Source organism: Physeter macrocephalus, chromosome 4 (assembly GCF_002837175.3).
Source record: "Physeter macrocephalus isolate SW-GA chromosome 4, ASM283717v5, whole genome shotgun sequence".
NCBI classification, from domain to species: Eukaryota; Metazoa; Chordata; class Mammalia; order Artiodactyla; family Physeteridae; genus Physeter; species Physeter macrocephalus.
Genome location: NC_041217.1, coordinates 94,594,447 through 94,608,659, shown reverse-complemented (window position 1 = coordinate 94,608,659; position 14,213 = coordinate 94,594,447). Strand labels below are relative to the sequence as shown.

At 38.6% G+C, this 14,213-nt stretch overlaps 1 protein-coding gene across 1 annotated transcript; it reads right to left on the bottom strand.

The window, feature by feature from the left end:
• Nucleotides 1-2,456: 2,456 nt before the first annotated feature.
• Nucleotides 2,457-11,589, bottom strand: LOC112063836 (ATP synthase subunit e, mitochondrial-like). The gene is made up of 2 exons (XM_024119607.1): nucleotides 11,406-11,589; nucleotides 2,457-2,479 (listed from the first exon to the last, which is right to left on the bottom strand). Exons 1-2 carry the CDS (start codon nucleotides 11,587-11,589, stop codon nucleotides 2,457-2,459), a joined length of 207 nt encoding a protein of 68 aa, XP_023975375.1.
• Between the last annotated feature and the right edge of the window lie 2,624 nt (nucleotides 11,590-14,213).

Below are 14,213 nucleotides of genomic sequence, written 5' to 3'. Positions count from 1 at the left end.
AGAATATTTTTGCATTCATATTTTAGGGCTATAAAAGTATGTAGATCATTTTTCCAAAATGTTGTATTTGAATATATGTCTTTGCAGATATAAGATCTTCCATGTGGTATATAGTTCTGATAGTTTTAGTTCTGGTCATGAAATAGCCACTGTTGAAAGATTTACTTCTTACTTGGCTAAATATTTCTTCACTCCACAGATATTCATGAAATGTATTGTGTGCCAGTTAGTGACTTGCTACACAGATAATTAAGGCTAAGTTTTTGCCATCAAGGGGTTCCCTGATTAGTGAGAGAGACTGACATATACATAGGTATTTAAAAATGTATGAGCAAGCAGTTCCGTTTGCTAGAGCTTAAATTCAAGCTAGAGAATGATGAAAGGTAAGGCTGGAGAGCTAGGGAAAGGCCATTTCACAGAAATCTTTGTGTTCCACGTTGCACTGGTCAGGATAAGAACTGCTGTCACCTACAGTGGTTTGAAATGCTGAAAGTGGTGTTCTCACTCTCGGAATAGTTTAGTGCAAGCATTCCACGTGAATCCAGGACACTGAATCTTCTACTAGAATGTTCCACATCTGTCAACAGACTGCAGAAGAGAGGGGGGAGTTAGGCCTGGGCTCACCTTGGGGTGACATACTTCACTTCTCCCCATGGTGATCAGATGCCCCAATTTATGCTTGAATTCCTAGAACAACAATTAATAGTGTCTTCTCGCACTCTCAACAGTGTCCTGATTTGGACAATAAATTGTATGATCACAGTAATTTCTTCCATCTTCATGGGCCAGAATTCAATCACACAGTCACACCTAACCTCAAAGGAGGCTTGGAAATCTATGTGATCAGAGGATATGTGACAACCAAATTGGGAAAGGGCAATGGATTTTGGTGAAGGCAAGGCACTCCTTGCCACACATATTAAGGCACTAAAGAGTTATCCTCTATATCCATTGCTTTTGAAATATTTCCACCTAAATACTAATATGTTTTTGAAACCTTCTTGCTTATCTTAAAAATTCATTTGAATTTTGCATCCTGCTCCATATTTGTGTTTTTCTTAAAATAAGAATAATGTGCTTTCTTTCTTCAAAAAAACTTCGCAAATAAATAATGCTTCAGGAATATTTGCCATGGTTAGTTGTTATTTTATTGACTCTTGGAAAAGCCATACAAATACCCAACTTGAGACACACACCACAGAACAGTCTTAGACAAAAGAATGACCTGGCCAGATTTTCATTTTAAAAAGAACTCTCTGACAGCTGTGTGGAGTGTAGATTCCAGGAGACAGAGATCAGGGAGAATAGTTCAGATTTTTATAGTTATCTGGGTGAAAGATGATAAAGCATCTGATTTCAGTTAGTGCTGGTAGGAATAGTAGGAAATTAAATCAGCAGGACTAAACCAAGAAAGAAATTTGACTAAGTAAAAATTAAATACTTCAGCAAAAAACATAATAAAATTGTTTGTAAAGCAAGGGACAAATTGGAAAACAAACTAACAAACTTGTGACACATGAATGATATGAAAGATAAGAGGGTTGATAGTCCTAATAGTCAAAGAGGTCTTATGCCTCAATAAGATAAAAAGCTTTCTGACAGAAAAAATGGACACAGCAATGCATCAAAGAATATAATTGGCCTACAAAGTGCTAAAACCTCACCAAAGATCAAAAAGTAGAAATAAAAGAGCAGGAGCTATTTTTCATTATCAGATTAGTAAAGAAACTCTCATAATAGCACATATATATATACAAGGTATTAGTATCAGTGCTGTCATAACAGTCAAAATTGAAAAAAATTTCCTTCAATGAAAGATTTGTTAAATAAATTATGACATATCTCCATCAATGGAACATTATGTAACCATTAAAAATGATTGTGTATAACTATACTTATGAAATAGAAAGATACCTGTGACCTGTTAAGTGAAAACAGAATGTTACCCAACTCCTTGTATAACATGCCTCACTTTCTATAAAATTGTATGTGTGTTCAGGAGTGTGCACGTGTGTGTATAGAGATATCTATAAGGATTTTCCACTACATATTAAAACTGTGCTTATTTCTGGGTAGTAGGGTTAGAGATGATTGTTAGTTTTTTTTCTCTTTTTATATTGTTTTAAAATTTAAAAATAGATATGTATTATTTATAAGTAAATAAAACTTTATTATTTGGGGGAAAAAGAAAACAGCAGGGGTTTTATCGCTTGTAGTAAAAAACAAGGAAGACTTGATGGTGAGTTGGGTGTGGAGAGTGAAGGAGAAGGCTTGGTCAAGGAGGACCTCCAGCTTTCTCACCCCTATCATTCTCTGGCACTGGAAGAAAGGCAACCTCCTCCCAGTTGCCTACCCTTTTCCTCCATTGTCATTCCTTCTGGCTTGTAACTTCTCAGCTCAGATTCTGCCCCTCCTAACCTGTATGCTTGTCCCATTGTTAACTTGCATCCTCTGATTTATTTTAGAATGCTTTCTTCATCTACTTTCCATAACTGAGTAACAGAAGATTAGAGATGAGCGATATCATTGGAAATGACTGGCCTGAATATTCTCAAGTTGGCACGAGCTGTTTGATGCCAGCATGTACTGAGGATCCCAGTTTGGCATCAGGGAAGATGGGTGTGTGAATTACCAAGTTTCTGAGGGGCCCAGTGCTGGGTGGCTTTGTCTCATGTTGTTCAAATAGTGGTAAGAAAGGCCCATGGATACAGGGTAAGGATTCCCAGTTGGTGGCAAGGTTTGGTGAAGGGTAGGAAAGAGCTCATTGTCACCTGGATTGTTTAAAGCAAGAGCAGGAGGTTGAGTAATGGAAGCAATGGCCAATCTGGGTTAACAATCTAGGAGGAAATGCCAACTCATTCTTTTTCTGTATTGCAGGTTTGCCTTGCAAGCAATTAAAAAAAAAAAAAAGCCAGGTTATGTAGACACAAGCCTAAATGCTGTGCACATGTAGCTGTTAAACATAAGAGCTCTTCACTGGTCAAGAAACATCAAAGATTGAAGTCTAGATGGGTTGGCTCCTTGAATCTTATTCTCTAGGGCCACCACACCCCAGACAGTCTGCCTTTCTTGTCGTCATTGAGATTTTTGCCATTTGAGGCTGACTCATCCCAGCCTTCAAGGGCCAGGGCATTTCTTAGTATGCATTGAACTCATGCCAAACTATTGTTTCATACTATTATTGTATAAAAGACAAAGTGTACTAGAAATGTGAAACAGGAAATGTCTATCTGACCTTATTACCAGAGAAGAAATTTTCCAGAGTCCCTACGCTGATGTAATTATTTTCATATTTTAAAAAACTGTTTAGTGGTCAGATCTTTGGAACAATTAATTGTCTTTGCTGTCATGGGCATAGCATAAAACTTATTATCACTCTTTTAGAGGAATAGAACACTGTAACTGCCAAAATAAGGTTTTATAGTATTTTCAAATTAGGTTTTAGGGAGTTTTTTTATTTGCTCAGTTTATGTGTATGTGTGAAGCATGTATATTTGAATGTATTAATTTTTATTTTCTTTGGAGGGTCCTTAATTTATTTTACACAGAAATTTTTTCTCCATCTTCAAAGTCTATGACATATGCCCCATTCCCTTCTGTTCCAGTACCGTGCTTTGTACAATTTCCTGTAAACAGAGGTAAGCAACTTCAATATATGCTGGCTGGTTGGTTCACTGTTCTTGCAGAACTTACAATGGACATTTCTCAGCATAGCTAATCTCTTTTTTATTTTGGTCCTACTCTCATCAGCACCAATCCAATGCTTTGAAATGAATTGAAATGCTGTACTCTTTGAAGGGATAAGGATTAAGGCTTAAACTGGGTCTAGGGATGAGGTGAGGGATGAGGAAAAAGTCCTAAAAAAATCTGGTACCTTTTTTCCTGAGAAGTGAAAAGAAATGAGCTGTATTCTATAAAGAAAAGAAACAGTAATTACAAGCTTTTCCCCAACTACTGTACACTGTCTTCGGTTTAGAGCAAAGCAGAAGACAACCAGTTATTTAGTCCTCTAGCATATTTAAGTGTGAGATTTGATTTTATATATATGACATCAAGAAGTAGAGCTCTTGGGCTTCCCTGGTGGTGCAGCGGTTGCGCGTCCGCCTGCGGATGCAGGGGAACCGGGTTCGCGCCCCGGTCGGGGAGGATCCCACATGCCGCGGAGCGGCTGGACCCGTGAGCCATGGCCGCTGAGCCTGCGCGTCCGGAGCCTGTCCTCCGCAACGGGAGAGGCCACAGCAGAGGGAGGCCCACATACCACAAAAAAAAAAAAAAAAAAAGAAGTAGAGATCTTAATTCAGGTATGACCGTGTCTTTTCTTTTCTTTCATTTATTATAAGTAGTTTCATTTTCTTGTTTTATATAAGCTTGTGTCCATGATCTTTTTTCAACCTATGTGCTATGTATCTGACAAACTCCATTTCATCGCATTTTTCAGTTCTTCTTTTTCTATAGACAATTTTGGAGAATCCCAGAAAGTTTTTTCTCCAGCTAAAATGCTATCACTAGTAGCATTATTTCTAATGTCAATTTGAACTTGTTTATTCTAGCACACTCTGGGCATGGTGAATTCTTTGTAGCTATAGAAAATAAATGACTGGTGTTTAGCCAAGCTCTGCCTATGTCTTTCCAAGACCAAAAACAATTAGGTGAAAGGGAAAAATTCAATTAGCTATTGTTTTGTCTGTCTAGTCCCAAACAACCTATATGAATATTTTGGGAAATTTTCTTAAGTTGAATTCACTGCGTGTATATATTTTATGTACGTTGATGGTTGAGTTTTTATTATGTAGCTATATAGTAAAAAGTTTTCAATGAGAAACAGTTTCATTTTTTAAAACTAGCCATTTTGGAAACAAATGAGGTCAACGGGTGTCTTGCTTTAGAGCGGGGGGGTTAGCGAGGACATCGGAGTAAGAGGAAGTCTTATGTCAGAGGGCTCTGTGCACATTTTCCTGAACCGCCTCAGCTAAGCGTAAATGTAATCTGTTATTTTAACTAAATCATAATAGTTGCATTTTGCCTTTTCTCACATTAAACTGTGAAATCGGTAACTTATAAATATGACGAATCTTTATATTTCAAGAATTCCTCTCCCTCCTCCCCGAGTCCTAACAGGTTGCATTTTATCCTTTCTCAAGACCTCAAAAGCTACCAGATTGTTTTTATAAAGTAAACAGATTTTGGAAGACTACTGACCATTAGCCAGAGGGGAGGTCTTGATTCATCCAAATGTTCTCTAGCTGGCAAAGAAGTATGAAAAAATTCCTGCCCAGCTCTGTATATGCTGGAGCATCCAGGTAAGTCAGGGAAATACTTTCATGACACTCAGCGTAGCAATGAAAAGGTAAACAAAATGTAATGTAATGTATTGTAAACTTTTCAGAACTCCCCAAATGTTTTCACTAGCTCTTCTGTTTTTCTTTTCTTTTTTTATAAATATTTATTTTGTTTATTTATTTTTGGCTGTATTGGGTCTCCACTGCTGTGTGCGGGCTTTCTCTAGTTGCAACGAGCAGGGGCTACTCTTTGTTGCAGTGCGCGGGCTTCTCATTGCGGTGGCTTCTCTTGTTGTGGAGCATGGGCTCTAGGTGCGCGGGCTTCAGTAGTTGTGGCTCACAGGCTCTAGAGCTCAGGCTCAGTAGTTGTGGCTCACAGGCTTAGTTGCTCCGTGGCATGTGGTATCTTCCCAGACCACGGCTCGACCTGTGTCCCCTGCATTGGCAGGCATATTCTTAACCACTGCGCCACCAGGGAAGCCCTCTTCTGTTTTTCTTGTCTTAATACGTGATTATCATATTGAATTGCAGTGGGCTTTTTTTCCCCTAATACCACACAAAAAAATTCAAAGCTAGCTGGTATAATTTTCTTTACTAGTTCCTAACAAACGTCTAATTGATACTTTAACATTTTTCTTTCTTTCATTTTGGGCCAAGATATAACAGAATTATAAAACTCAGGCTTTCAGAACAGAGACAGTTATGATACTTAGGCGTTTCTGTTAATAGCCATGTGGAGTTCCATCACAATTCTGTTTGATGCTACCTTCCTCTTATGCCACTGGGCCCAAGCCAGAAGGTTCAATAGCTGAGTCTGAGGGTAAATTAAAATACCAGTCGAAATGGAATGGAGGGTGTGGACAGGGAGTGGGCCTACAGGGTATTATGAGATTTGTTCTTCCCAGTTTACCACAAACCCTCCTCTGCTGAGGCATATCATTGTTTTTCATGCAAATAGACATCAGATAAGAAAGCAAACTACTTTCTTTCTTTATATTTGGCTTATTGGGCTTATAGACATCCCACGGTTCTCCTTTTTCATTAATGGCCATAGGGATGAATTGTTTCCAATGGAAGTTGTTATTTGAATTTAACCATATTGCTAAAATTGGTTTATCAAGCCATTTTATATTGAAGAGGGCTTCATGTATAGTGACCTGCTGGGAGTTGGCTGACAGCTGAAATGATGTACAACCCTGTTCAGTTCTGCCTGGTATGCCTGCAAGAGGCTAAGAATACCTTAAGCAACAAGGAGAGAGGAGCTTCCTTTACCTTTCTGGATTCTTTCTTCCAGGTTTGTATTTAACCCCAGGAAAGAATCAGTATTATGTGGCTTTTTAATAGTTAATTGGCTATGTAACATGGCTATGTAATATTTAAAGGCAACATAACACAGAGATTAAGGATGAAGGGTTGGAGTCAAACAGACCTAAATTCAAATTCCAACTCTGCTGCTTACCAAACATGGGACCTTGGGAAAGTTACTTAACCTCTTTAATCATCACTTTGCTCATTTGTAAACTACATTTTGTTGCAAGGAATTATTCTTTTTTAAATGTATAAAGTGCATAGCGCAGGGCCTATAATAGAAAGGGCATTCAATAAAAAGTTATTGTTATAATTTCTAAAACACTTTTTATACTTAACAACCATGTAGAAATATCAAGGCAAATGCATAGGAACTGACACTTGTCCATCTCCCACTCCTTTCCCCCACCCCTCACTCCTGAACCCACTCCTCTCAGGCAAACCAGAATTCCACTGACACTGCACTTGATCAGATGGCCAATGATATCCTCATTGCTAAATGCAGTGGCCAGTTTTCAATCCTTATTTCAGTTAAGCCAGCAGCAGCATTTGAAATAGTTAATCTTGCATTCCACTGACTGTTCTTTCTCATTTTTCTAATCTCTAAACATTGGAGTGCTTCTGAGCTCAGTCCTCTGGCCTCTTCTCTATCCATAATCGCTCCCCTGGTGACCTTATTCAGTCTTTGAGCTTGAATATCACGTATAAGCTACTGATCCCCTAAATTTATATCTCCAGTCCAGACCTCCTGCCTGAACTCGAGACTTGTACATACTACTCCCTTCTTGATCTCTATCTGGATGTCTTAGATGCTACCTCAAACTCAGCATGTCTAAAACGGAATTCTCTGGTCTATTCACAAATCTGTTACTCATACAGCCTTCCCCATTTCAGTAAATGAAAACTCCCTCATTTAGCTGCTCAGATAAAAACTTTGGAATCACCCTTGACTCCTTTCCTCACTTCTCATACCCATACCCAAACGTCCAAGAAATACTGTTGACTCAACCTTCAAAATCTCTCCAGAATTAACCACTTATCAACACTTTCTCTTCTGTAACTCTGGCCTCTCCCACATTTCACCTTGATTATTGTTGATAATTTCTAACCAGTTTTCTTTCTTCTACCATTGCATGTCCAGATTATTCTCAAAGAGCAGCCAACATGATACAACTATAATGTAATTTACATCCTGTCAATCTCCTGCTCAAAACTCTCCACTGGCAGGGACTTCCCTGGTGGTGCAGTGGTTAAGAATCTGCCTGCCAATGCAGGGGACACAGATTCTATCCCTGGTCCGGGAAGATCTCACATGCCGCAGAGCAACCAAGTCCGTGTGCCACAACTACTGAGCCCGCACACCACAACTACTGAAGCCCACACACCCTAGAGCCCATGCGCCACCACTACTGAGCCCACACGCCACAACTACAGAAGCTCATGCACTCTAGGGCTCGCGTGGTGCAATTACTGAAGTCTGCGCACCTAGAGCCTATGCTCCTCAACAAGAGAAGCCTCCACAATGAGAAGCCCACGCACCGCAATGAAGAGTAGCCCCCGCTCGCCACAACTAGAGAAAGCTTGCGCTCCGCAGTGAAGACCCAACGCAGCCAAAAATAAATAAATAAAATTTTTAAAAAAACCTCCACTATGAAATGATGTATAACCACAAAAGATTCAACTTTTAAAAAAAAAAAGCAAAAAAACAAGAAAACTCTCCACTGGCTTCCAACCTCACCTAGAATGAAAACCAGACAAGTCCTACACAATGTGGCCTAATCTGCTATACTATCTGCCTTGCCCCTTGCTCCAACCACGACTCTGCTTGCTTTTCCTTGAATATGCTAAATACACTCTCAACTCAGGGCTTCTGCACTTGTTTTCCTTCCCAAAATGCTCTTCTGGTGGATATCCACATGTCCAGTCTCTCATTTCCTTTAAGTCTTTGTTCAAATGCCATTGCCAGTGTGGCTATTCTAACCAAGCTATTTAAACTTACAGTCTCCCTTTGCTTTGTGCCTTGGCTCTCTTCTTGCTTTATTTTTCTTCGTAGTACTTCCACCAATGAAGTTATTATATATTTTACTTATTTCTCTTGTTTATTTTCTGTCTTCGCCTAAATGTAGTCTATAAGGTCAGGGATTATTATATGACTTGTTTACTGCTATATCTCCTGTGCAGTGTCTGACATTCAGTAGGTACTACTAAAGACTAAATCACTACTTAATAAATATTTGTTTGAATGAATGCATGAGGGAATGCATGAATACATTTGAGAAAATGCATTTCCTACCATATATGATATAAAAGCATACTGTGCAGGGAGTCAAGGATTTGAATTCTGGTTTTGACTGGGCCTTCTATGAACTGTGTCTTCCATGTGGACTAGTAGTTCCATCTCTGAGCCTTATTTTCCTAATCTTTAAAACCTATCTTGCAGGGCTATACCAGTCTTCAAATATTATAAGATTATTTCAGGGAGTGCAGTCCTATGTTTGCACAAAGAAGTAATTTAATTCCTCCTTACCCCCTACCTCCCCAGTATACTCACAATCAAAGGTTTATGTCAACCTTATTTCAGGAAAATTAGGTTCCATATGGAATAGATTGTTTTTTAATTGTCACTGAAATAAATTCCCAATTAGGTAAGTATTGTATCCAGAGATGGGAGGCATTACTCTAGCAGAATTAGGGTCCACCATATTTTAGGGTATATGAAAAGGAAATGGGAAAGAGACATTAGATATCTTTCTTTCTATCTTTGCCTTCATCTTAGAGTTTGAGTAAAGGAACAAGAAATGAAAAGCATTTTGCATTTTTCATGTTTAGCCAAGCTCCTCTGGTTTGCATAGTCATAATACAATTCAAACGACCATTTTTGAAGCTTTAATATTCAGTGCCCTTTGTCCCAGCTAGGCAAAATGAATAGCTGATGTTTTGTACTTTGTATTTGTAAATACGTTGCCGTGTGGAAACTAAGGAATGCCCTTAAGCTTTAAAATATTTTAAAGGTAGTCTACTTATTGAACAATTTGATAGTTTTCTAGGATTTTAAAAAATATTTTTTATATCCAATAAGATGATAAGACAATATAGTAAAACCATATTGGTTCAAATTTCCCTGATTCTATTTTCTAATGACTACCTTCAAGATTTCTCTCGTGTGCTGGTCACTTTTTTAATAGATTCGCAATGGATACTTTTGATTGACTAATGTATAACTTGATCAGGTCCTGATTTTGCATTCACTTAGGAAAGGCTGCCTTGAAAAATAGTGCAAATAATTTGTGCAAGTAAGCTGGGAAAAGCAGAAGCTTAAAAATATTAAGCAAAACAAACTTTAGAGTGACTCTTCACATGTAAATATTTCACACGTTGAGATATTCTAGGCCCATGTTAAAGGGATTCCAGTTCTAGATCTGCTTTCCATACACTTCAGTTCCAAGAAGCATCTTCAGCGTTAAGTTCTTGACTGGCCTATCTCATGTTGCTTCATACATCTCTCCTGAGCTTGGCATTTGTCCTATTTGCTCCTCCTGTCCAAGCTTGCCATCCTCATAAAGCTTCCTTGTATCTGTGCTGCTACTCAAGTTTGTTTGTAAGTTGATGACCCATTCCTGGTCTCTACAGCATATATTGAGAGAGAGAGACAGCAATATAGAATTTTTTTCCCCCACAGTGGGGAGCTCTTAAAGGTTTTCAGGCACGAGAGTGAGATAACCATTTCTGTATGGTGGTGTAGCATACAGCCTGTCTGAGGCCAGAGAGACCAGAGAGAGAACAGTGTGAGAAAGTATAAAAACCTTGAACTCTAGCATAGACGTGCAAGAAATAGCTGAGTGTTTAAATGAAGTACTGCTACTTCCCATGTTGTTTGCAATATTTTTTATTCTATCAGTAAGGAAATTGAATAGACCTGACAATAATATTTTCATTGTTAACTTTGTAACACAACAATAAAGTAAAAAAACTCAAAAACAGTCTGTCAGATTTCATCATCAGACAATCATCTCTTCCTCAACTTCTCTCTCATCTCCCTGGAACTATAATACAATAAAATATTTGCATTTCATTGGCACCTATGAGCCAACCTCTATTTTCTCTCCACTCACCTTCCTGCCCGCTGCCAGTCTGGGTTGGGTGCCATACCCATACATTTCCATAGTACTCTGTTCTTACCTGTCTCCTAGAATGTGACACCATTTTCCAAGTCCACAGTCCTTTATCTGCAATTCCAAAATCCAAAAAGCTCTGAAAACCAAAAGTTTATTTTATAACTGGTGCCAAAACTTATTGGCAGCAAAATCTGAGCAGAACGGACATGAGGCTATTTATGAGGTTGTAAACAACATGAGGTTGTTTTACGACAGAAATGTTGCTGTATTCGCGCATAGGAGGCTGCCTCAGGCTCTGTCGGGACGTGTTACATGTTACACGTAACCTGTATTGTCTTACCTTTCTAAAAATCCACAAATAGTGCTGCTTCTGAAACACTGGTGGCCCACATGGTTTGGATAAATGCACATGGCGCTGCACTGTCGCCTGATTGCTAGTCTTTGTCCCCCACCAGCGGGTGAGGTCTCTGGAGTTAGTCCCGATTCCTTATACCTGCTGGCATCTAATGGGTCTCAACAAATGTTGAACCAAAAGGCATAAGCAAATTAGTATTCACTATCAATTTAGCATATTTAACTTTATCGACTTTCTCTGCTCGCTTATTTATTTATGAATTTCATACAGCACAGAAAGCTTTACTCATCCACATTGCTCCGGAGAAATGCAGGCTCACTTTAATATGCCATCCTCTTGGGTTCCTGCCGGTTATCTCAATGCGTTTCAGCTCATCCTGCTTCTTTTCCTCCTCAGCTGCTATCTTCCTCTCCTCTTCTGCCTGGGTTTCAGGTAATTGCAGCGCTTGGCTCTCTCTGTAGGCCACACTGAGGAGCAGGGCGGAGTAGCGGCCAAGCTTGATGAGCGCAGAGACCTGCACCGGTGGTACCATCTTGTCAGTGCTCTGTTCTTATTTTTTATATGTTACTATTTTGAGAAAGTAGAGTGAGAGCAAACAGTCCTTTTTTTAATCTCTTCTTTTTAACGGAAAACATAAATATTTGGCCAGATTGAAAAATCCACAACAGAACCAAGAATAATATTATGTTTCCTTTTTAGATTTGTGTTTTCTTACCTAGAATGCCAGTGACTCAGAGGCCAAGGGAAACAACTTTCTTTCAAATGTTATATCAATCTTACTAGTTAAAAAGTTGAAAAAATGATCATAATGTAGGCAAGGATATTGTGAAATGGACTTTCTCAAACAATGCTAATAGGAGTATGGGTTGTTAGAATCTGTCTAGAAAGCACTTTACTATACAAATCAAGAAGGTTAAAAAGTTTACATCCACAGTAGAATGGAGAATATTTAGCACCTATTATCTAAGAAACATTTGTGTTCTTGAGGCATATCAGTTTTATTTCTTTAGGAGATTTCAGCATATGTGTTACTTTTTCTGAAAACAGCCAATATTTAGTTTTATAAGGCCTGTTATGTTAATATTTTTATCTGAAAAGTTTTTAAGACTTTGTTTTGTTTAAACATTCTATTTAAAAGTTACAGCTCCTGGGGCTTCCCTGGTGGCGCAGTGGTTGCGCGTCCGCCTGCCGATGCAGGGGAACCGGGTTCGCGCCCCGGTCTGGGAGGATCCCACATGCCGCGGAGCGGCTGGGCCTCTGAGCCATGGCCAATGAGCCTGCGCGTCCGGAGCCTGTGCCCCGCAACGGGAGAGGCCACAACAGAGGGAGGCCCGCATACCACAAAAAAAAGAAAAAAAAAAAAAGTTACAGCTCCTACTCCATCTTGTCTTAACACATTGTGTAAGTACATGATAGGGTAGTTTAAAAAGCTCTCATACGTAATATGCTTTGTTGGCTTTGGCTAATAATTCTATTACTATATTACAATGCATAGTAATTTTTGAACACCCTATCAAAACAGTGTGGACAATGCATAGTAACCTCCACATTGTATTAAACAAAGTACATATAGAAAAACAGAGGTATTCTATGTACACTAAATATGGAGGGTTTTAATGAGGGAATTAGAGGCTTCCACAATCATTGGAAGAGTTGGGAAATTAAAGATCAGGGAAGTTGGTCCAATAATCTCAGTTTGCATTGACAAGGTGGTTGGCTCTGAGAACTTTCTTGGAAGCCTCTGTTTTTCTCAAGAATCTCCAGGAAGCTCCTACAAACTGTATAAGATTGCAGCACCAAATCAAATAATTCTCCAGCAGCCACCACTAGCCATCTCAATTGTCTATGGGCTCAAAGAGGGTAATTTGCAAGGAACTCATCCAGAAGCTACTGTGAACTTCATGTCTACTCTCAGCCTATTTGTCACTACCCTGGGAAAGTAGTAGCTTCTGTTCCTCCCCATTCCAATGTCACATAAGTGCCTGTAGCTGGCAGACTCTAACCAGAACCATCTAGGGAAGGGGATTCTGGGAACAATAGTTCTCAGTTTCTCCTCTGAGATTCACAGATCATAAATGGGAAAGTATGATGCCAAATAGATAACAGCCATGTTTGTTTCAGTGTTGATGACAACTGCATGATGATTTTCTTTACTAATTTTTTATGCTATTAGTATTGGTTCAGTCAAACTCACTGTTATTAGTTGACTGAGACCCAGAAATCTCTTAGCAGGCAAGTAAAGCAAAATTGAATTCATCCTTTTTTGTTTGATTTTTTTTTCAACATTCAAGTGTTTTATTACAGTTGGTTAGTTTTTAATCAATATCCCAACTATGCCAATAGAGTTCATTTGATTAATATGTCTCTTAGGTAAGGTGAATATATAATTTATTATCTAAACTAGGAAACTTTTAATACTGAAAGGGGATTTCCATTAACATTATACTGGGACCACAGGCATAAATCTGGATTGTCAAGGACAAATTGGGATGTCTGGTCACTCTACCTTTTTTTTTTTTTAATTGAGGTATAGTTGATTTACAATATTATATTAAAGTGTACAACATAGTGATTCAAAATTTTATAGATTATACTCCATTTAAAGTCATAAAATATTGGCTATATTCCCAATACAATATGTGATTGAATTCATCCTTGATCCACCATGCTGACTATTAAAAATTATTGCTACTTGTTTCTTCATTTCAAAATGCTGAGGTGCAAGAGGCTGAAGCAGCACATCAAAGATTACCATTAATCTTTCGTTGATTGATTTGCATATATTGAAGAATCTTTGCATCCCTGGGATAAATCCCACTTGATCATGGTGTATGATCCTTTTAATGTGCTGTTGGATTCTGTTTGCTAGTATTTTGTTGAGGATTTTTGCATCTATATTCATCAGTGATATTGGTCTGTAATTTTCTTTTTTTGTAGTATCTTTGTCTGGTTTTGGTATCAGGGTGATGGTGGCCTCATAGAATGCGTTTGGGAGTGTTCCTTCCTCTGCAATTTTTTGGAAGAGTTTGAGAAGGATGGATGTTAGCTTTTCTTTAAATGATAGAATTCACCTGTGAAGCCATCTGGTCCTGGACTCTTGCTTGTTGGAAGATTTTTAATCAAAGTTTCAATTTCATTACTTGTGATTAGTCTGTT

What these genes read in the sequence shown, in the direction of transcription:
- LOC112063836 (XM_024119607.1), bottom strand. Translation starts at nt 11,589, where the DNA reads ATGGTACCACCGGTGCAGGTCTCTGCGCTCATCAAGCTTGGCCGCTAC. An exon ending in GAAACGCATTGAGATAACCG is followed by an intron (nt 2,480 to 11,405) that starts GCAGGAACCCAA and finishes TATGGAAAGTAG; the next exon opens with ATGAAGAAAGCATTCTAAAA.